General features: G+C 46.4%; 1 protein-coding gene across 1 annotated transcript in view; it reads right to left on the bottom strand.

Annotated features, from left to right (window-relative positions):
* The window catches only part of RELCH (RAB11 binding and LisH domain, coiled-coil and HEAT repeat containing), a 105,434-nt gene that overhangs the window by 5,931 nt on the left and 76,320 nt on the right, over positions 1-23,183 (bottom strand). The window contains exons 23-28 of the mRNA XM_056854988.1: positions 19,392-19,474; positions 18,505-18,568; positions 15,031-15,169; positions 14,771-14,887; positions 12,436-12,524; positions 7,056-7,126 (exon numbers count right to left, since the gene is read on the bottom strand). Coding sequence (XP_056710966.1) covers positions 7,056-7,126; positions 12,436-12,524; positions 14,771-14,887; positions 15,031-15,169; positions 18,505-18,568; positions 19,392-19,474 — 563 coding nt within the window. The remainder of the gene's footprint in view (positions 1-7,055; positions 7,127-12,435; positions 12,525-14,770; positions 14,888-15,030; positions 15,170-18,504; positions 18,569-19,391; positions 19,475-23,183) is intronic.

The following is a 23,183-nucleotide window of genomic DNA, read 5'->3' as shown; positions in this document are numbered from 1 at the left end:
CGACGGAAGAAGGCTTTTTGGAAGAACCAACTTTTTGGACTTTTTTGTAGTTGGTCCCACTTCGGGCTGGGACCAAGTACTAGGTTCAGCAGAGCGACCTCGTGGACGAAGCGACTCTTTGTAGAGGTGCGAAAGCAAGCGAGTCGACCGAACCCTCAAGGCCTTGACTGTGAGTTTGGAGCAACTTTTGCAAGTTGCAGGAATGTGGCCCTCCCCCAGACAGAGGAGGCACTCAAGGGGAGGGTCATTCTTCGCCATTTTGGCTTTACAAGAATATTTTTTGAAAAGTGGAGCCTTTTCAGACTCCATGGCTAGAGAGACAAGCTAACACGTTCTCTCCCCATGGCGGCAGAAAGAACTGGAGGGAAGAGTGCTCCCTCCCCCTTGGGTCATGTGACCGTGGGCGGGGAGATTGCATGCCCGAAGGGGAGGGGAGCACTCTCTTTTAGATTTTGCTAGAAGCTGACAAATCTTATCCGTGGCTGGCATGCGCCTGCGTAGTCCCAATGTAGGACTGCATAGAAGATCCACCAGATGAACTGCAATTACTGAGGGCTTTTCTTCATGCAGCCCAATCCATGCATGCTTGCTTGGAAGCAAGTCCCACCGAGTGAAGTGGGATTTAGTCCTACATGAGATAGAGCCTTGGTTACTCACTGTGAAGGCTTCTTCTGCTCTGGGATACGGAGGCCATCTTAAGAGTGAGTGTTTCCTCTTCCTCTTGTTCCGGGAGGCAGGATCTAAAACTTTAACTGCCTATCCCTGGAGGGAACGCCCCCGCCCTTTTCAGTCAAAAAACTTTCCGAGCAAGGAGCTTAACCGTTAAACATAGAACAGTAAGTAAAGAACAGTAGACAGATATAGTAGTAATGCTTTAGTTGTAACTGTAACTATAACCATGCTAATAAAACTGTACGTAAATCTAACCTGAGATCTGTGTTACATCATTTTAATTGAGCCAATCAAATTTTATTCACGCTAATTTGTGTAGCGTTCACCTGAATTTACTTAGACGTCTGGGTGGGCAACATGGCCTCCGTATCCCAGAGCAGAAGAAGCCTTCACGGTGAGTAACCAAGGCTCTTTCTCGCTCTGGGAGAGGAGGCCATCTTAAGAGTGGGACTTAAAAGAGCTGTCCCTGCCCGGGTGAGCTCAGACGTCGTGGAGAACACTCTGAAGGACCCGCCTGCCGAAGGCGGCATCTGCTGAGACATAAAGATTTATTTTGTAATGTCTCACAAACGTAGAGACAGAAGACCATGTAGCGGCCTTACAAATCTCCTCTAACGGAGCTCTGCGGTCGAAGGCTGCTGATGTGGCTGCGCTTCTGACTGAATGGGCTGTTAGGACGGCAGGTACTGGGATTTTTGTCGCTTTGTAAGCCTGAGAAATGCATTGAGTAATAGTGCGACTGATGGAAGTGCGGGACATGGGTTTACCCTTGTTTGGAGCTGACAGATTAAGAGGGCATCAGATACTCTAATGTGTTCTGTACGGGCAATGTATATGCGCAGGGCTCATCTGAGATCTAAGGTATGCCAGATTTTCTCTTGCGGAGCTTTTGGATTTGGACAGAAAGAGGGAAGAACTACATCCTGATTTTTGTGAAAGTTGGAGTTGACTTTAGGGATAAAGGAAGGGTCAGGAGCAAGGACTACTTTGTCTTTGTGGAATGTACAAGGACTCGGTCTGATGGATAGGGCCCCTAACTCTGAGACCCGCCTGGCCGATGTGACGGCTGTTAGAAATAGAGTTTTTATCCTTAGACAGCTTAGAGTGACATGCTTTAGTGGCTCAAAGGGAGGTCGTGTAAGGGGAGTTAAGACCGTATGTAGGCTCCAGGTAGGGAACCTGTGTTTAACCGGAGGAGAAACCAGGGTAAGTACCCTTAAAAAGGCCTTAATATGTGGATGTTTAGTTAAGGTATAGCCTGATACTTTAGGAACAATAGTGGCAATTGCTGACAGCTGACGGCGTAGTGTGGCAGGGGACAAGTTCTGTCTTCGACCATCCTGTAAAAAGGCCAATATCTTTGAAACGTGTGGTTTGATGGGGTCAACGTGCTTCCTCTGGCACCATCTAACAAAGGCCTTCCACGTGGTGTTATAAATTCGTTTTGTAGAAGGTCTTCGAGCAGCAAGGATAGTTTCTGTTATCTCAGTGTCGTATCCCAGCTTTAGGAGGCCACTCCTCTCAATACCCAGGCGGTCAGCTTGTACCAACCTGGATCTGAATGATGGATCGGTCCCTGAAGGAGGAGATCTGGTTGAAGTGGAAGCGTCCATGGTTTTGTGATGGACATTTCTAGCAGAGTGGGGAACCATGGGCGACGCGGCCAATAAGGAGCCACCAGGATGACTGTGGCTTGAAGCAGATTGATTTGTATGAGGACTCTGGGAAGGAGTGGGAACGGAGGGAAGGCATATAGCAGCCCCGATGGCCATGGCACCGTGAGCGCGTCTGTCTGTTCCGCTCCTGTCTGGACATATCTGGTGTAATATCTTGGGAGCTGATGTTTTTTGTTCGACGCGAAGAGGTCTACCATGGGCGTACTGCATCGAACTGTCAGTAGTTGGAAGACTTCGCGGTTCAGGGACCACTCTGCTTCGTTGAGATTTTGCCTGCTGAGCCAGTCTGCGTCTACGCTGAGGACTCCCTGAATGTGTTCTGCTGTTATGGAGCATAGATTGGCCTCCGCCCAGAACAGGATCCTTAGAGCTTCTTTGTGCAGCATAGATGATCGAGAGCCCCCCTGTTTGTTCAGGTGAGCTTTCGCTGCCACATTGTCCGTTCTCACCAGTACGTCCTTCCCTGACAGATGATGCTTGAAGTGCCGGAGGGCATAGTAAATTGCACGGATCTCTAGAGCGTTGATGCTCATCTGCTGTTCTTGAGTTGACCAAGTGCCTTGAGCTGGAATACTCTTCAGAGTGGCTCCCCAGCCTTTGAGGGATGCATCCGTGAACAGCTGGATTGGTGTCTGTTGTATGTAGCAAATCCATTTCTGTAGATTTTCTGGGAAGGTCCACCACTTGAGACTGCGCCTTGTCGCTGAGGAGAGAAGCAGGGATTTGTTCCTCTTTATCAGGATGTCCTTCTGGTAGATTTTTAAGAACCACTGCAGAGGTCTGGAGTGTAGGCGTGCCCACTGCACCGCAGGGATGCAGGAAATCATCAGACCCTGCAGCTTGGCCAGGGTCATGAGGCGGACAGTGGTTGCTTGCATAGTTGTCTTCGCCAGTGCGCAGATCTTTTGAATTTTGTCTGGAGGTAAGACGAGGGAGTTGATGGTGTCGATGTACACTCCGAGATGTTGTAGATGTCGAGTGGGTTGGAGATGGCTTTTCTTTTGGTTGACTAAAAAGCCGTGGTTGTGTAATAGTTGTAGTACAATTCTTGTGTGTTGGACGCTTTGTTCTTCTGAGGACGATCAGATTAGAATGTCGTCGAGGTAGGGGTGGATTCTTACGCCCTCTTGACATGCTAAGGCGACCAAGGTCACCAGGACCTTGGTGAAGACCCGAGAAGCTGACCCCAACCCGAAGGGAAGTGCCTTGAACTGATAATGGTGACCGTGGTGCAGGAACCTGAGAAATCATCTGTGGTCCGGATGAATGGCGATGTGCAGGTAGGCCTCTGTTAAGTCCACAGAGATCAGGAAGTCTCCGGGTCTTAAGGCTTCTGCTATGGAGTGTAAGGTCTCCATCCTGAATCGTCTGTACGTTACATGTTTGTTCAGGTACTTCAGATCGAGGATGGCCTGCCACCCTCCGTCTCTTTTTGGCACGGTAAAGAACACTGAATATATGCCCAACGATTGTTCCGATGGGTCCACATATTCTATTGCCTTTATTTCCAAAAGGTGTTGAATTGCTGCCAATGTTCTGAGTCTCTTGTCCGATTGACGGGACACGGGGGACACCACCAGCCGATCTCTTGGTAACTTGGAAAACTGAATTCAGTACCCTGAGTCACTATCTGTAAAACCCAATGGTCTGGATGGGAGGTAGACCATTGGTTGTGGAATAGGCTGAGCCTGCCCCCCACAGGTTCGCGTTTGGCGTCACTGCCTTGGTTGACGAAAGGACTTGTCCCCTCTGTCACTTTGAAAATTGTTAGTTCTGGAGTTCCTAGAGAAGCGCCCTCCTCTACGAAAGGAACCCCTGCTGTAGCTCCACTGGCCTTTTCTCTGCTCTGGCCTGTATCTTGAGTACGGGTGGAAAGGACGAAAGGAAGCAGGATTAGATAATCCCTTTGAATCCTTACGTAGACTTCTGGGTACTTTTTCTTGTCTTTAGAGTCGACTAATATTTCTTCTAACTTCTCCCCGAACAATTTCTTGCCCTGGTAGGGGTATCCCATCAGTACGGATTTGGATCTGTGTTCGGTTTGCCATGGGTGCAACCACAATCCCCGCCTAGCTGCAGCTGCGGTAGCTAGTGCCCGTGCTGAGAAGCGCACAGTGTCGAGTGTGGAATCAGCCAGGAAAGATACAGCCTTCAGAATTCTAGAAATTCCTTCCATAGCACTTCTGTCTTCATCTGGAATGAGCTTTGCTAATTTTCTAGTCCAGACTATAGCTGCCCTAGATACTAAGGCGGATGTGATGGAGGAGCTAATGGCCAGAGCTGAGGCCTCATGGGATTTTTTACAGGCCAGTTCAGTCTTTCTATCAGCTGGATCCTTTATTGAAACTAGACCCTCTTCTGTGACTGCATCAGAAGAATGTAAGGCAGTAATGGGGCTTTCCACTAGGGGGAGCTTCAGTAACTCAGAAGCATTAGAGGCCACATCATACAGCTTTTTAGTAACTAGAGGGAACTGTTTTCCCCCCATTGGTTTCTCCCATTCCCCCTGCAACAAAGATAGAAAATAATCTGGGACTTGAATACCGCTGACTGAAGGAGGAGGGGAGGGGAGTTGAACTGCTCTTAGCCCATCTGAGAACGCGTCTCTAATTAAAGAAGCCAGCTCCGCTCTTAAAAGAGCAATTTCGCTTGCCACCAATTGGGAGGGTAAGAGGGGGGTGGGGAGTACATCACCAGTCTCAGACGCGGCTAGCACGGGATTCTTGGATGGCGAGACGGCAACAGCCTCATCTGCGGATTGTCCGCTTGTGGAGGGGATAGCGGCTGAAGCCGTTGTATTTCCCCGGCTGTTCCCGGCTCCGGAGCCCTTGTCTTTTCCTTTCGGTTTTGCCGTCGCCGCAGCTGATGCGCGGGTGCGAGCGGCGGAGAGGAGGCGTTTAGCGCTACCTTGATGAGAGGAGCCTCTCTTGCGCTTGTTAGTTGATTTCTTTAATTTGCCTTTTGAGTCACTAGAGTGACTGTTTGAAGGCAAGTCCCGGTCAACTGGCATAGCCTGGAGTAATTCCGGGACCAAATCCCCCTCAGAAATATAATTGTCCGATTGTTTGGACGCCATTTTGTTTTTGGCGGGAAGGAGCCAGAAAACTGTTTTGTACCTAGCCTCAAAGACAAATAAAGGCAGAAAGAAGAAAGGTTTTTTTTTTTTGATAGGTTAGAATATAGAATAGAATAGGATAGAAATGGAAAGCAGAAATAAGGATTTTAGGAATAGCTCAAGGAAGAGAGCCGTGATTACGCTGCTCTCCCGGACGAGGCAGGAACAAGACTGAAAAGGGCGGGGGCGTTTCCTCCAGGGATAGGCAGTTTTAGGTCCTGCCTCCCGGAACAAGAGGAAGAGGAAACACCCACTCTTAAGATGGCCTCCTCTCCCAGAGCGAGAAGGCCCAGGACTTGCAGCCTCAGTCAACCAGCTCTGAGTAATGTTGTGGCTTCAAAGGAAGTTAGCTGAAAGATGAGTCACTAATGTACACACACTGCAACGTATGTAGATAGAGAGGAATCCTTATATGGACAGTGGAATGCCTTCGAGACCATCGTGCTCCAAACTTCCGTTTAGGCTCTTCTGTACTTGAAAGTTTGTTTACAATATAACCCCTGTGTATTGCTAAAATCAGAGCGTGCACACAAAGAAAAAGGATTAGCTGTAGCTTTGCAGCAATCCTGACTAAACACTTCTTTTTAAAAGCTGCCAGCTACACCAATTTGACCTGCAAGATTTTACTGCAACAATCAATTCCTGAACATATACATAAAAACCTGGGACAAACATTATAACCACAGTTTATGGCAGTTTCTTATGATGCCCTGACTTAGGCAAAACACCTGAGAACGAAGCCTGCTGATTGTCCAGTGCTCTAGCGGGCACAGAATGCAGAGGAGCCAAGGATGCATTATTCTGGCTTAAGTGTCCTTGATTAACGATATTAAGCCTTAGTCAGCCTCTTCCCCTGAGACTTCTACAACTACAAGGTAAGGTAAAACCCAATATGTGGAAGAGGTTACGTAGGAAAAGGTGTTGGGCAACCTCAAGCTCCAGCTGCTAATTACTGTCCAATGTGATCTTCCCTTGTCCTCACCTAGACCTAATCCTAGGATTCTTTCTGCTAATTACTGTCCAATGTGATTTTCCCCTCTGTCCTCACCTAGACCTGATCCTAGGATTTTTTCTTGTCAGTCTTTCATTAATACTATTATTTTCTATAACACTATGTTCCACAATAGCCTTCTAATTTCTTGCCCATTTGACTATCATTTGTTTTGAAACAACTTATTTCCAAGTTACCTTCAGCCAAACGCATCTCTAGCACCAAAGCAAAATGGATACCTCCCTCTTGGCCCCCTTGTGGTTGTGGTATGTCGCCATGTCATTTGGACACTCATAGCTTGCACTCTGTCTCTTTCAGAAGTGCGACAGACAGATCCCCCCGGGACTGACTTTTACATATGAACTATTGCTTCCTTGAAGGCCCTTCTACTCCAAAGCCTGGGAAATATCCATTCGGTTTTCTGATGATCTTCCCCATCTAAAAGTACCTCCCTGACTTGGAGACCTATTAACACTTGAGCTCATCATACGAGTAACATGACTCTGTGAACTTTCAGAGGCTGAAAATCTGGAGAATGTTTTTGCCCCATAATGCCAGTGTCCGCAGACACAAACTCTTTTTGAAAAGTAAACTGCCTTACCCTTGTGGTTCTTGGACTCCCCGATTTTCCACTTTCTGTTCACACTCCTTTATCATCGAGCTTAAAATAACCTAGGACACAGGACAGCACTATGTTTCAAGTCAAAAATCAATTTCAATTCAAATATATTTTTAATATATGAAACAAAATCAGATGTGTATCACATTTTTGACAACCATTGACACTTGTGGCAGTAGCAGCTACAAAAGTCCAAGTTAACCACAATTCAATGAATGAATAAAAAAACGTACTGAAATGTTGCCCCTTCGCTTCTAAGCCATTATTCCCCACTGTAAGCGTTCTGACTCTTTTCACCATGTGTAAGTTGTAACCTGAAGCAGGCCTCATCTACCAAATCGAGGTGCTATTTTTTCGTATCTTTTCTTCTTTTTGTGTGCTAGATACTGACATCTCCTGGCTCAGGATGTCCACAGGCAGTTGAAGAGGACTGAGCTGCTTGCTGTGGAATTAATGGGTAAAGTCCAAGCTAGACTGTTCAATAGGGGCAAACCCTCACAAACATTTCTAGGCTGTACATATCTGTGGATGTTTCGCATACCAAAAGTGAAGAGAGGAGTGCAAAATCAAGAATCTGATAAGGAACAGCTACTTGTCATTTCAACATATTTCTTTTAACTAGGCGGTTGGAATGCGGAACGTTAACTAACTAAAGACTGGTTCCCATGCATAACCAACACACGATTTCTGGACTCTCAACTGAATGTGCAAATGGCTCCCACTGCAAAGCTCTATAGTGGAGGTAACGTGAGAGTTCTACCCAAAGTCTCAGGGCAAGGTCTGAAAGCACATGAGACGGCAACTGTGCCGAAGCGAAGCACGTCTGTGCTTGTCAGTGGCCTACGCATATGCTCCTTGAAGGGAACACATACAGTAAGTGAAACAGTAATGTACCGAGACAGCAGAGCTCTGAATCCACCAAAGGAAATGTACTGAGGGAGTTAGGAGCCCCCAGTGAGAAGCGAGGTGAGGAAGACGGAGTTAGGTCAGTTTAACTGAGTTAGGTCAGTTTAACAGAAATGTTAGTATTTATTTCATGTTGTGTGTTTTCCCAAATAAACATTGTTCTTCATTTTTTTTAAAAAGTGTTGTGCCTGTCAGTTTTTACTTCAGCGATTGTTCCAGGCTTAGGTGGGTTTATACTCAGGCTCAGATTCTTTCCCCTCACACCCAGTTTATATTATTTTTAATTTGCTGCTGTGAACTTTGGTGGAGTGGGGTAGGTGGTGAACTGAAATGGTGGCAGAAGGGAAAAATCCTGTGTGGAGTGGTGGCTAGCCTCCCAGGATAACTGCCATGGTGAGTATTTGATTTCTGATCTATGATTAGGGTTGCCAGGGCCCTGATGGGGGTAGGGCAGGGGTCGGCAAACCGCAGCTTGCGAGCCGCATGTGGCTCTTTGGCCCGTTGAGTGCGGCTCTCCGAACTTGGTTTGGAGCCCCTGCTCTCGCGCCTAATCGCGCCGGCAGCCGGGCTGCGGAGCCGGCGCGCCTGAGAGAGCGAGAGAGCACGCTGTCTCTCCGTCTCTCTTTCCGCCCCCGCCGAGGGGCTGGGGGAAATGTGCATCTAGAGAGCGGCCCATCCAAAGCAAAACCTTCCCGGCATAAAGGGCCCCAACGGCGAAGGGGAACTTTCAACAGGAGCCTGGGAGAGCGGGAGGGCGACTGCCGCCGCTTTCCCTCCGCCAGGCCTTCCCCGCGCCATGACCCTCCCTCCCCCCGCCCCGAGCCTGCTCTCTCCTGGGCAGCTTCCCTTCCGACAGCGGCACAGCTCCCCTCCGCCGACGCACCCTGGACGAGGAGCGCTGAGAGGGCCGGCTGGCGCACAGCGCTCCAGAGCAGCGCCCTGCCCGCCGCCTGGGGGCTGGCCGGGTCCCCAGAGCCCCGGAGGGGGCCGTGATTGGCTCATGTGGGGCAGCCAGAGGGCACGGCCAGTGAGGTGCGGTTGTTTTCCCTCCCTGCAGCAGGGGTCACGTCTCTTGCGGAGAGGAAGCCGCCGCCCCAACTGCACTTTCTCTCCAGCGAAGGAGTGGCTGGAGGGACAAGAAAGGGACCCGCACCGGGGCAGAAGCTTCGGGTGGGGCAGTGTTGGAAAAGTCCACCTGCGGGCCATGGGGGCAAGTAAGTGCTTTTCTCTGGTTCTTGTTGGGGGGGGGGAGAATAGTTTGCAGCGAGACGCTTGCTTGTGCCTCTGGAAAAGACGCTTTAAACTCAACTGCCTGCTCAGTGGTAGAGCATCTGCTTGGCACGCAGAAGGTCCCGGGTTCAATCCCCAGCGTCTCCAGTTCAAGGGACTGGGCAAGGAGGTGATGGGAAAGTCCTCTGTCTGAGACCCTGGAGAGCCGCTGCCAGTCTGAGCAGACAATACTGACTTGGATGGACCAAAGGTCTGATTCAGTAAGATGCCGCTTGATGTGTTCATGGGAAACCTTTGGGGAGGGGCTGGGGCTCAGTGGTAGAGCACCTGCTTGGCATGCAGAAGGTCCCAGGTTCAACCCCCGGCGTCTCCAGTTCAAGGGACTGAATGGCTGGGTCCCCCCTTTCCCTTGCCCTCAATGGTTGGGAGGCCAAAGCCTCCCCTCCCATCTGGTTGCACGATTGCTGGGCAGCCAGCTCGGCAGTTCCTGGCCTGCCCCGCCCATCAGCTGTTGGGCAGGGCAGGCTTCCTTTGGCGGCACATCCCTGGCAGCGGCGCTGGGCCGCGGCGCCCCGTCTTCTGCGGCGCCGACTCCGTTACCCCGTCATCTTCTGGGCCTGCGGGTCCCTGTAGGGAAAAGGCACACTTTGGAGCCAGCAGGGGCTTGTCTGGTAAATGGAGGGTGGCGGGAAAGCCCCAGGACGAGGGGATACCTTACTTACTTTTTCCCCTCCTCCGAGGCCATGTCTACCCACTGGCTTTCTTGGCAGTAGACCTGGACGCCGAGGAGGGGGAAAAAGTCCCCCTTCAGAGGCCAGGTCTACCAATTGGCTTCTATGAGCCTCCAGAGGCCAGGTCTACTGCCAAGAAAGCCAGTGGGTAGACCTGGCCTCCCAATGGAACTCAGCCGGAGGCCAGGTCTACCAATAGGCTTTTATGGTGGTAGACCAGGCCTCCAGACGAGGACTCCGGACAGGGAGGGGGAAATGGCAGGGACTTACAATTTATTTTTTATTGATAAATAAGATCACTATTAAGTATGATATCAAGTTTTATTTAGTGTACCTATAGTTTAATTAAGACTTAAAACTTTAATTAACGTTTATTAAGTTAATAAACAGTGTACCTACCTATATAGTTTAAGAAGTTTGGCTCTCAAAAGAAATCACAATCGTTGTACTGTTGGCTCTTTTGACTAATGAGTTTGCCGACCCCTGGGGTAGGGGATCCCCCACCCCAGCCACAGCTCAGAGCAGAAGAAAAAGAAAATAAAAAATGGTCGCTGGGCACATGGTGTAATGTCACTTCTGGGGAAAATTCAGAACCGACACTGGTCCTCCCTAGGAATTGCGGGAAACTCTATGGTTTTAGCAGAGCTTCCGGCGATTCTTAGAAAGGTGTGATGTCATGCTGCTGCTCATGGCCACTCTCCATACCATCACCCCCAGTCTCCTGCTGGTTGTCAGGCCTGGCCAGGAAACCCTACCTGTGAAGACTTAAACAGGCAGAGTCAAGCACAGTCCAGGGCACTTCACTAGAATGCTAGAAACATCTGCAGAAGTTGAGAGTATTCTTCACAAAATCCAGACTCTTCATTCATAGTTGCTTCACATGTACCAAAGCGGCAGGGAAACAGGAAGTGTTACTGAATTTTTCTGCTGTTCAGTGGAACTCACTGATCTACTGGAAAATGGGGCTCACGTGACTCAGTATGGAGGAGTAGAATGGATTAGTCACAGTTCCCCCTGTGTTGCTTCCCTTGGCAAACTGTGCACCTCCTCCTGTCCCTCAAACAGGCTGGCTCCCTAGCCTACAGTTTCAGGCAACAAAGTGACCAGACTGATATGTGATACGCGGCGTCCTTCGCTGTTTCTGCATCCACTTTCCCAGTGACGTCACGGCTCAACCTATTTATCTCAGGGGTTTTGAAATTTTTAAAAAATCCAAAGAGAATACTGCAATTCTGAAGCTGACTTCTGGGTAACACCTATAAACAGAAATGAGCAGACACACATACACATGCGCACACACAAGTACCCAGCCCTCACACACATTTAAGCAGACAAACTTCCATACACGGGCACAGAGATCATGCATGTTTTTTATGCATCCTTCTACACACTCCCGTTTCCATCATTACCGACATATTTGTGCCCAACGCGGGTCTTGCAGAGGCCAAGCCAGCATGGCCTGGTTGTAGGGAACAGAGCACACTCCGCTGTTTCTTTTTATACTCGCTGTTATCTTTGTTTGTTTTTTAAATGATTTCACCGCTGTGATTTTTAGGCCCTATTGAATGTTGTTGCTTTTATCAGAAATGTTCTTGCCACTGCCAATAGTTTCAATTTTTATTTTACTCTGTTTTAGATGGAGAACGAGGGTGAAATTTTACATAATAACAACTGAATTAAATGAGGGAAGTTATAAAAACCCAGACCAAAAAAAATGGGCAATATTTGAAATTTCTCAACCTTAAAAAAAAACATCCTGTCAAGTTTTTCCAAAAAATAGTTTTATTTTACATTTTAAAAAAAGATTACAATATCAATGAGTAGGGATGTTTATTAAATGGAATGGGCATGAGTGGAAACTCAGAGAGAGGAACTCTTGGAGAAATCGGCTTCATGAAGGGGAAAAGGTCTCACTAATTTTAACAAAGGTAATTAATTACTGGTGGTAGAACTAACAATCTCAGGTTTAGGCATCTTCAGATTACAGCTCATTGGCTGGCTATAGGGTTGCCAACTCTGGGTTGGGAAATTCCTGGAGATTTGGGGAGAGGAGTCTGGAGAGGGTGGGATTTGTTGAGGGGAGGAACCCCAGCCCCATTAAGTCCGCCCTCCAAAGCGGCGATTTTCTTCAGGGGAACTGACCTCTGGAGACCAGTTATAATTTCTGGAGGTCTTCAGGCCCCACCTTGAAGTTGGCAACCCTAGCTGGCTACCACTGGAGGCAGAATGCCAGACTAGAGTGGATCTTTGTTTGAACCAGTTCTCATAACGTAAGCCCTGTACTTTCCAGCATGCGTATTAGCTGACGATCAATGATAAATTTCATTCTACAAACAGCGTGTGCAATATCCGTGAGCTCTAATTCAGCACTAGTATTCTTACAGATTAAAATATTACTTGTTTTAATGGTGGCTGTTCATAGGTGAATGGGGAAACATCTAATTTCTTTTGCCATTTAAAATCCAAATAGAAAAACAGCAGGTTCAATTACTTACCTCATGTTCCTGTGAAAGAGTTTCCATGTCATTTCGTAAACACCTGAGTCCAGGTAAAAAATGGCTCACCATTAAATCCTCTGAAATAACTGGCGGGCAAGCAGTTAAGGTCTCACAAAGAGCAACGGGACCGGTCAACATGTCTGTTCTAAATCACAATATAAGATACTGCATAAAAATCATGGACTTACTTAAGTCCAGCAGGCCCCCTCAAAAAGGTAACTCTTCCCAATGAAACTGCACTATTTTCCGGAGAAAACCAGGAAAGTAACGGATAAGATAATGCATTTGTAATCATTTCAGAGGTCTGTAGTGGGCATGAAGAACAAAGAGCTACAGTCCAGAATTTTTTCAACCATGTTCATTACGATGCTCAGGCATAAGGAGTAGATTTCACTTAAAATGGAAAGTTATTAAAATGGAAAGACTGGAGAGGGGGCCGGGGGTCAAAGTATGTTTCGACATAGATAGCTTAGATACAGAAGAATGATTGCCAGGTTTGTCTGATGGCCTGGAACCACACCTAGTGGGCAGGAGACAGAATAGTTCCTGTCCTGAATGGATCCAGCATAGTTCCTGTCCTGAATGCCAGACGACCTGAGGGCCAGAAGCAGGTAGCGTAGTCAGATAGCAGCCCAAGGGTCAATATCAAAAGTGAAGTCCAAATGCCAAGTCAGTCAGTTTCAAGGTCAAGGCCACAAGAGTCTCAGAAAGCATCAGAGGACCAGGAAAACAGGGGAGTAATAACAAGTTGTTCCCATGTCAACCTGGATGCCAGCGCCTGCTTAAATAAGCCTACGAGGGACCAGCTGTTGCTGGTTCCTCTGACTCAGCACTCTCTGCTGGAGGGAGCTCATTGCTGCCATCTTCTTGGTGCTTATAATCTAGCACTTCTTCTACACTAGAGTAGGAATGTTCTGCTCCTTTGGAACCACTGTTCCAGTGGCTGTGGAGGGCTGCTGCTGGACACAGATGAGTCCCCTGCCCTGGGTGGTTGTAGGCACAGGGGACATTCATCTGTCTATACCTGCTCAGCTTGCTGCTGTTCCTCTCTTCCACTGCCTGCTGCTTCAAGGTCCTCTTTGTCTGAGGAAGCCTCAGCAGGCTGCCCCATGACAGTTCCTTCTCCTCCCCAAGGTATGTACTTATTTCATTTATACCCTGCCTTTCTCCCCAATGGGGCCCCCAAACCGCTTACATGGTTTTCTTATCCTCCATTTTAACCTCACAACAATGCTGTGAAGTGGGTTAGGCTGAGAGCGTGTGACTGGTCCCAGTTTACCTGGCAAGCTTCCATGGAAGAGTTGAAATTTAAACCTGGGTCTTCCAGATCCTAATCTGACAATTTAACCACCATACACCATGCCACACTGTGGCTCTGAACTTCCTCTGAACACGACACAACAGTCATTTCAGCCCCACACTCCCGAACTGGCCAAAAGAAAAAAAAAGATGAATCCTAACAGAAGGAGACAAGATTTCCTACAACCCTTTCAGATCCTTAGAAAGTTGATCTCTGGAGTCACAGGACTCACTTAGATTAATAAACTACACAGAGTTTTTTTTGGGGGGTGGGGAAGAACAGTGGGGAGGGGATGAAATTGTCTTTCCTGCTTCTTCACGTAGAGCTGTACTGATAGAAGAGGAAGAAGCCACATTGTCCCTTTTACCCTGTCCTCTGCAGCCCCTTCCCCATCTGCATAACTATTAATTCCATGAAGGTCCTATGGCCCCAAGAATCTACATCGGGGGGGGGGTCAGGACTACTGGGTGGGGGCCCACAAAGACATGCACGTCCACTGGCAACAGTCAGGACCCAACTCAAAGTCATTAAACAAAATTGAACCTAAAGGTTCTTCTGGAACAAAGAAGAAGAGTTGGTTTTTATATGCCGACTTTCTCTACTACTTAAGGAAGAATCAAAACGGCTTATAATCACCTTCCCCTCCCCTCCCCACAACAGTCACCCTGTGAGGTAGGCGGTGGGGTTGAGAGAGCTGTGACTAGCCCAAGGTCACCCAGCTGGCTTCATGTGTTGGAGTGGGGAAACCAACCCGATTCACCAGATTAGCCTCTGCCACTCATGTGGAGGAGTGGGGAAACCAACCCGGCCTTCCAGATTAGACTCCACCGCTCCAAACCACCGTTCTTAACCACTACACCACGCTGTCTTTCATGGACAATAAAATATAGACAGTTATAGGCATAACTGGATTCTCTAGCTGCAAAACTTTCAGAGTCGTACACCAGAGGACTTGGTCCTGACACATGACTGAAGGTTGTTAAGTGACCTCAGGGTACTTTAAAAAAAGAATGCAAAATAAATCAAGGATACAACAACAGGAGAGCGCACTGTAGGCTTCAAAGAGATGTGTTGCAATGTCCAGTCTTTTTGAATCCGTAGACTGCTGGTTATTAACCAACACAAGTTTATGCAAATGTGGAATGACAACTGGAAAAATAAAATATTTGAAATACAATGCACAGCAATTAACAGAAGCTTGGGAAAATGACCTGCAATAATTAGACTGGGGTGGGGGAGAGAACGGGCAGCAACAAAGAAAGGGATGGCTTGGTTTTCCATCGAAAACTTACATTCGTCTCGAAATCTTGGCTCAGCATTTGGCCCAACTCTTCCAAAAGTCTTTATGATTTCTGTGTGTAAGGAATGTTGGTCTTGGTACTGCGGATCTTCCAGAAAAGAAGCCAACTGCATTTTAACTCTCTCTAATAGCTTAAGAAATGAGGTAGAAAAATATGCGACAGCTAAATGTTAGGAGAACAACCTTAAAAGCCATTTAGCACAACTTCATCTTCTCTCAGATGGGAAAACCTAGAAAGTATCAATATTTTTATTGCTTCGAGACTTGCAATAGTAAGCACTTTTTAAGTGAACACTTTCATAAGCAAACAACCTTTCAACCAATGTCGTTCCTCCCTGCCATTTAATTTTTGTGCAGTAAAATATACATCCTGATTGTTTCTATTCTCTGCACTCAAAAGGCACATCTTGTTCTCCAGTATAAAGTGTATGCATTAAGAGAATGAGGAACTTGAATTTTTACAACTGAATAACCAGGAATTCTAAACTGCCCTACTATTACTAATTCAATATTGGCATGAGTCATAACATAAGAAAAAGTTCTTAGTTCAGTTTCCTCAAGCATGTTATTTTAGAAATCAGGAACAGGCTGAAATTACAAAATGAAAACTCTGCAGAATTATCGTAATTAGAAACTCAGTCAGCCTCAGCCAACATGGTCTAGTGCAGGGGTTCCCAACATGTAGCCCACGGGCATACTTGCGCCTGTGGACACCTTTTCTTGTGCCCACCGACACTCACTGGGAATGTGGCATTAGAGAGAGATATGCCTCCATGCATTGTCCCAGTGCAAATTCTGCCCCCACCAGCACAAGGGGGGAATTGGGCCCCTGAAGGTACTGACTGGAGCGCCCCACCATCAGGTCATCTCGATCTGCCTTGGCACTGGCTGGGCGTGCAGCATAATCAATGTGGAGTTGCAAGAATGAAGAAGGGTAGAAACGAGGGACAAAAGCCCTGATTGGCCGAGGGGAAGATTTTCCTCCAGTTGGAGGAGGTGCTCCAAATTTGTCAGTAGTTCTGGGAAAGGCAAGAGAAAGTCAGGCTTTGAATCTGATTTGGGATGCTGCTGGGTGGGGGGGGAGCTGGAGGGGGCTGTGCAAATACTGTTGCTGAAAGGGAGGGGGGTGAACCCTCACCGAGCGGGTGGGAAGAAGAAATATGAATCTCCCCTCAACCAGGAGGGTTGGAAAGTGGCTTGTACAGAGAGGCGTTTGTTGGCTGTCTCGGTTGAGAGCAGCGGGGAGCTCATTTGGCTTCTGCCGTGGGGAAAGGGGTAGCTAGAAGTGATGCTCTGGGGTTTTGTTTTTTAAATATTCATTTCCTATGACAGAAGTTGCCAACATGGTGCCCGGGTGCAGCATCGTGCCCGCTGACACCTTTTCTGGCACCTGCCAAGTGTTTTTAGGAAGTGGGTGGGGCCAGGAAGGGGCTTTTGCCCAGCAAGGCTTCTGACAGCCTGTGGAGATTTTTTGAAATCTTGCTTTGGCAGCAGCTGCTACCACAGCTCAAGAATCTTCACTCTGTGAATGAAGTTAAGCAGTGGCAGCCATTTTGTGGCTGGCTCCACCTCCTATGGCAGCCATTTTGTTGCTGCACACGCCATGCCATGCCAGAGTTCCAAATGTGCCCGCAGGCTCAAAAAGGTTGGGGACCCCTGGTCTAGTGGTTAGTGTTGGACTATGGTCTGGGAGAATCCTAGTTTGAATCCTAACTCTCCTAGGGAAAGCTCACTGGGTGACCATCACTCTCCCAGACTAACCTACCTCTCGGCCTAACCGGCTTCAACGGTGGTACTCTGGGACAGTGATGTAATACAATGCTTGGGCATCCCCACTGAGTAGTGAGTACATAATGTTCCATCCATTCCCAGATGCTTACTATAATGGACTCTGAAAGTCCCTTCTCTAGTATTCCAAAATTCTTAATAAACAGCTAACATTTAATGTGTTGAAAATGCAAAACAGGACCCATGAAGGGAGTTGAGAGAAGAGCCAGTTGGCAGGCAGTTAGTTTACATCTCCTGTGGCAACTATTACTATAAATCCTGGTGATTCCAGCTCAGTTTTTGTAGTCTTCTTATTTATATCCCACCCCAAACCCATTTTTCCGAGAGGGAGAGAAAGTGGCAAAACACACACAGCCACACAAGAATGAGCAGGTCCAAAGTTTTCCCAAGGACTGTGTGGGAATTCCATCCTAGGCTTCCCTGGTCCAAATATAACACCCTAGCTCCTATTTATTTGCTGAATGTAGGGTACCCCAACTTTCTCTCTAACAGGGACCCAAAACTGCTTATACTATTCTCTACAATTTTACCCTAACAACCCTGTGAGGTAGATTAAAATGAGAGAGTGGGACTGGCCAAAGATCACTCAGGAAGTGAGGATTCTACCCTGGGTCTTCCAGATCCTAGTCTAACACTCTAACCACTATACTCTACCGTTCCCCAATTTCAATGTGACACTGCCCATGGGCAAAGCACTTATCCCTGCAAGTGTTCAATCCAGCTGCCATTTCATCTGAATGTATATTCCCATCATGGACCGCCCTGAGTTAGCATGGGAAGAGGAGTCCTCAGAGACGGAGGACAACCTGCCCCCAAGCCCCACTTTGGCAGGCCCTCCCTTTCCAATGCCTCCCCAAAGGGACTCTGAGTCAGCACTGGCACCACCCATTACCACACCCACCATGATCTCCCAAAGCACCTCAGGAGCAGAGGAGGCGAAGGACTAGAGCTGAGGCATCAACCAGGTGCCGGAGTGTGTACCTGGCAGCCCAAGGCTTCCCCTCTGCTAAAGAAAAGCTAGGAGAGACAGATAAGTCGCCATAGGATCTGGGCCCCAGTACTCTTCATGAGTAGGGGAGCTGACTCAGCTTGTGAGGAGAAGCCTAATGTGGAAACCATCAACACCTGTAGGGAAACTCCCTATATAGGCTGCAGCCAGTGTGGGATCAACTACCCTGCAAACATGCTGATGAGCCGACCAGTTACCTGCCTTGTTTAAGTTCTTAGAACACTGCTCTGCCTGGCCAAGGGCTACTTGTAGACTGTGATTCTGAAATGTGCTATAGGACCCTGAACTTTGACTTTGGACTGAAACCCTAGAACCTTTGCTGAGAGATCTGTTCTGGCCTGGGGCTTGCTTCCAAACTGGTGGGCAGGAGAATTCCACTGGGCCGACGGACAGGCATAAAGCAGCAGCACTCCAGCGGCACATTAGCCAAGGCCACAAGTGTGCTGGCAGATTAACACTGCACACAAATGGGTAAAGCAGATGTTTCAGTCGCATGGGGGGTTCTTTATGAATCCCCAAGTTCATTATTCAGCTTAATCCAAACCAAGTTTGCTCCCAACAATGAGTGCTTAAGAGATAACTTGAACAGACAATGTTAGCGGTCTGATACTGGGGGGTGGGGGAAAATCAACTACTCCTTATAGAGCTGAACAGCTATTCTGATCCTACCTCTCTCTGAGTGACCGTTTCCATGATGGTTCCAAAAGCAGGAATTGTTGCTATTCTTACAGAGCTAGGAGAAAAATTAAAAATAAAATCTTCAGTAACATTAAAAAGTGTTCAAACACAAAAATGATGCAATTTCATAGATTGTATTTTAAGACAGATTAGTTTCTAGCAATGACAAAAGATAGACCAGGAAGACTGCTAAAAAAACAAAACAAAAAAAAATGGGTGGAGGGGGAAGAGACAAGACAGACAGGCTTAACTCCAAGTCACAGTCAGAAACTCACAATTCAGGATCACTGGACAAGGTAACAAGGGCCGGAGCAACCCGCTTGTCAATTAAGGCTTCACGCATGCCTCGGAGAGTCAGCTGTAAACCAGTCAACATGCAATAAATATGGTTTTAAATGGGAAGGAGAACTAAGTTAGCTGTGACTGAGGATGGGCAGGCAGACTCACTGGCCCTCTGAGTATGGGGTCACCCACACAGGGCAAAATCACATTGTTAAGGACTCTTCTCATGCTTCAGCGTTTACTGGCAATACTGTGTTAGTGAGATCAGCATCCCTCTTCAACATGGAAGAAACACACACCAGGGAGACGGCTTTTGGCACTCGTTCAGGCATGGAAATCACTAAAGTTAACAGCAATCCATTTTGGATAGAACGGCAAAGTAATTAAAAAAAAAAATTAAAATTTCCCAGCAACTAGTGAAATTTTATTTAGCTATGCCTTAAGTTTTCTTTTCCTTTTTGAAAAAGAAGATATCCGTAGTACAGCATTCTTCATTATTTGAGTACTAAACCCCCACCCACCCCAAATCCTGGTGGTTTATTTCTTGACAAGTCATAAGAGGGACGCCAGATGTATAAGACAGTCTGGAAACTTACATTTCAGGGTCACTGGAGAGAGTAATGAGAGCAGGAACCACCCTCTGAGCTACCAGAGTTTCATGGACCCCCTTCACCAACAGCTGGGTGGGCAGAGCAGAGGGAAGGGTGTCACAGGTGATGCACGGAAAGAGCGAGCAGCAGCATCACAAGAAGGAGAGCACGACCAAGAGGAAGAAAAAAACAAAAAGCAAACCAAAATTAGAAGCAAATACCACTACACGCTAGAAGTGCTTTATTCATAATAAATGCGCAGAAGGACATGATGGAAGCGCAAAGTGGCTCAAGCAGGCAGCACAAACTAAACAAGCTATGAAGTTAAAAAAAAAAAAAAACCCTGGAGACCAGGATTGTGATTTGAAATCATTAGGGTGAAAAGGTCACTCCATTCTGGAGGTATTGCTGCACTTCACAGGGGCTTGTAAATTTGGGACTGGGGTAGCAGGGGAGGGCATTTCCTTAATGGATCCCACATGGCCAAGAGGTACACCAGGAATGGCCAGGTGCCACGCAGTGGTTTTTTTTTTTTAAAAAACATATGCTATGCTCTCTAGATATATCAGTGTTAACCACAACAGAATTAACTCTTGAAGCCATTTTCTGAGGAAGGGCAAGAGAAGGTGAGCTCTTGTAAGAAGTGCCATTTATAACAGTGGGACTTACATGGGAACAATACCTTTTAATCCTGACTTTACAAAACTCCCTTCAAGGCACTACAGGACTAACATGGATTCTGCAAGCAAAGGATGTATATTAAACACCTGGGCCATTTTACATAATTCTGACCATGTTAGAACAAAAGGGAAAAATATGCCTAGTTCTTAGATATCGTATGCAATATATATAGATAGTAGTAAATCCCAAATGTAATACTCTATATTCAGTGCACTTCTTACTTACTGTAAGTGGAAAAAAATGCTATAACTAAATTGTTACAATTTTCCCCCCTAAGGGGATGGTCTCTCTAAGACAACTTGCACAGCATGACCTAGAAATGACACATTCATTATTAGTGGCACAGAGATTTTCATTGTGTGCAAAAAGCAGATCGTTATCCTGGACCCGCCGCAGCAAACGATGGAGCTTTACTAGTGCCAATACTGTCTGTATTAGACAAAATTATAAATACTACAACAGTTAACACACTCTAATAGTTAATTCAGAATGGTAGTTACATTTTAAACAATTTGTGCCTGAGGGATGCTATTGGGCTTCAAAAGCTGTCAGTCACCACAACAAAACTAGATTTGAGTCTGATAGCATCTTAGAGACCAACAAAAATTTTGGAGTATAAATTTTTGAGAGTCAAACCTCCCTTTGTCAGATACTGAAAAACCTGGTCTCTAAAGTGGCGAACGGACTCAAATCTAGCTCTTCTTATGCAGACCAAGATGACCAACAGCCCTGGAACCTTTTAACTGAAATGGCTCCTTTTAAATTCTAAAGAAGAACAGATTATATCACTTTGCTGAACTATTGTCAGCTTTCTTCTGGGATTATATCACAAACATTCAATTCGAATACAGAGAGTTATTTTTGCTTGATTTAAAATGTAGGACTTATTTTAAAACCTACAATGGCTTTCACCTCTTTTGAAAACTTTTTTTTTTTTGCCGTCAAGTCACAGCTGACTCATGTCGACAACATAAGGTTTTCAAGGCAAGAGACATTCGGAGGTGGTTTGCCATTGCCTGCTTCCATGTCATGACCCTGGTATTCTTTGGAGGTCTCCCATCCAATACTAGCCAGGGTCGAGGCTGAGAGTGTGTAACTGGCCCAAGGTCACCCAGCAAGCTTCCATGGTGTGAGCAGGGATCTGAACCTGGGTTTCCCAGGTCCTGACCTAGACCGACACCTGAACCACTACACCATGCTGTCTCTCTTAAAAAACATTCTCCTCCAAAAATCTCAGAATTCACATAAGACTTGTCAATGTGACTATGTTAAGACTTCTTAGCAATCAAGCATTGGAGAACCAGCATTCTTATTTTAAAGTGCATTTTGGTTTTAAAGAAGGTTATACTGACAGAAAGCTGATATGTTAGTTCATTTTAAGACTTAAACCAAGTAAAACCTGACTGAAGTCTTAGTCTAATTTTGTTTGAACTATTGAAATATGTTTTAAATGTAAGCAGGAGTGTATTTTCAGAATCTTTTAGCCATTAAAAGGATAACTAATTTGTGTTAACCAAAAGTGTACTTTCAAGATCAATTAAGAACCATCTTGCTGGATCAGAACAGCATTCTTTGAAAGAATCCCAGCAACCAGCAACAAACAAGGGGCCTCAGCCTGCCCGTGGCCCATTCCTGTTTTAAGCTGATGCCCTAAAATCTAGACACTAGACAAATCAAGATTCATACTCCTACTGTGCATGGATCATGTTCAAACCAGCACTGTATTGGTGTCAATGGAGTATGATAAAGACTAATATAAGCGGTTAACACACAAAAAGAGAGAGAGAGAGAAAGGAAAGCCAGATACAATACAGCATGTTAGTTTATGATAGCCTCCGACCACTTCCTGACCTTTCTTCTAATTTGTACATGTGTATACTAGGGTTAAAAGTAGGTGTAATTTCTTTATAATATATCCACCAGTATGCTTGTTGCTGTTTATTTTGCAGTTTGTTTATAAAGGTGATGTACTTATGTTTAACGAAAGCGTCTGAAAAAGCATCAGTAAGCAAATAAATAAAAATTAAAAGCTAGAAATAAAGTTGCGCAGGGCACACAGACCGATTTGACAGCCACTTTCTAGCCTGCCTTATTTGTGACAGCAGAAAGAACTGCAGTCTAGCTTCACAGAGCAGCCCATGAGACCGCAAGGCAATTAAAAAAAGAAGACAGGACTTGATAAATTCAAATTTGAGAAACCACTCCCAACCTATTAAAGCATTTCAAGATGGCTTATTATTATTAATGTTTTTCATTTGTAAAGAGGAAAGGGTTGGTTTAGCTAAAGCAGGAAACCCTCAATTGCATGCTATGTTTTCCACACTTTTCAGTTAATGAGTCTTTACCCCAAGAAGGAAATCTATACTACAATGATGCACAAATAAGTAGAATTTATAGCCATTTAAAAAAAAATCTGAAACAGATTATTCCAATTCTGAGTGAAATCAGCACCTGCGCTGGGGGGAAGGTCTAAAAACAGAACAGCGCAGTAAGGGGTATCTAACACACACGATACTGGAAATGGGAAGTGGCATTAATCAGGATCTGAAGAGCTACTTTATTTGCGTCAAAGGTCTCGAGTGCAAATTCCACCGTTCTCCCAATTCTTTTCAATGTTGCCACATCCCAATCTGGTTTTAAACGAATTTGCCATAAAATTTAAAGCCGGTGGAGGAAAAAGAAGAAAAGTAGCTGCACCAGCCCCTTTAGCATAGGCAGTTTATATGCCAGACAATCCTTTGGATCCAACATTGTTTTTTTTTAAAAAACAGATTCAGGGAGTGCTCCAAAGGGCATTCCTATGTAATATTGTTTGAGACTATTAAATGTATGCCCTGTTCTTCCTCTGCTGTACCCAAGGCAGTAAACAACACTAAAACTGCAAAAAGCAGCTGTTCCCAATATATAGGGCTGCCAGGCTGCAGTCAGCAACCCCCGGGGAGTAACTGGGGGAGGGACTTGGCGTGCCAGCATTGCCTTTCCTCCCCCCACACCCCAATTCCTCCTGCTTGTGCCTGAGGCACCGGTGGGCACCTAAGGGAACTGCTGGGAGCCCTTCCTACCAATGCAATACCCCCTTCTGAGGACAAAGCTCTCTCTGACACAAAAACTGCTTGG

This window comes from Euleptes europaea, chromosome 8 (genome assembly GCF_029931775.1).
Source record: "Euleptes europaea isolate rEulEur1 chromosome 8, rEulEur1.hap1, whole genome shotgun sequence".
Lineage (NCBI taxonomy): Eukaryota > Metazoa > Chordata > Lepidosauria > Squamata > Sphaerodactylidae > Euleptes > Euleptes europaea.
This window is presented reverse-complemented; position numbering and strand designations above follow the sequence as displayed.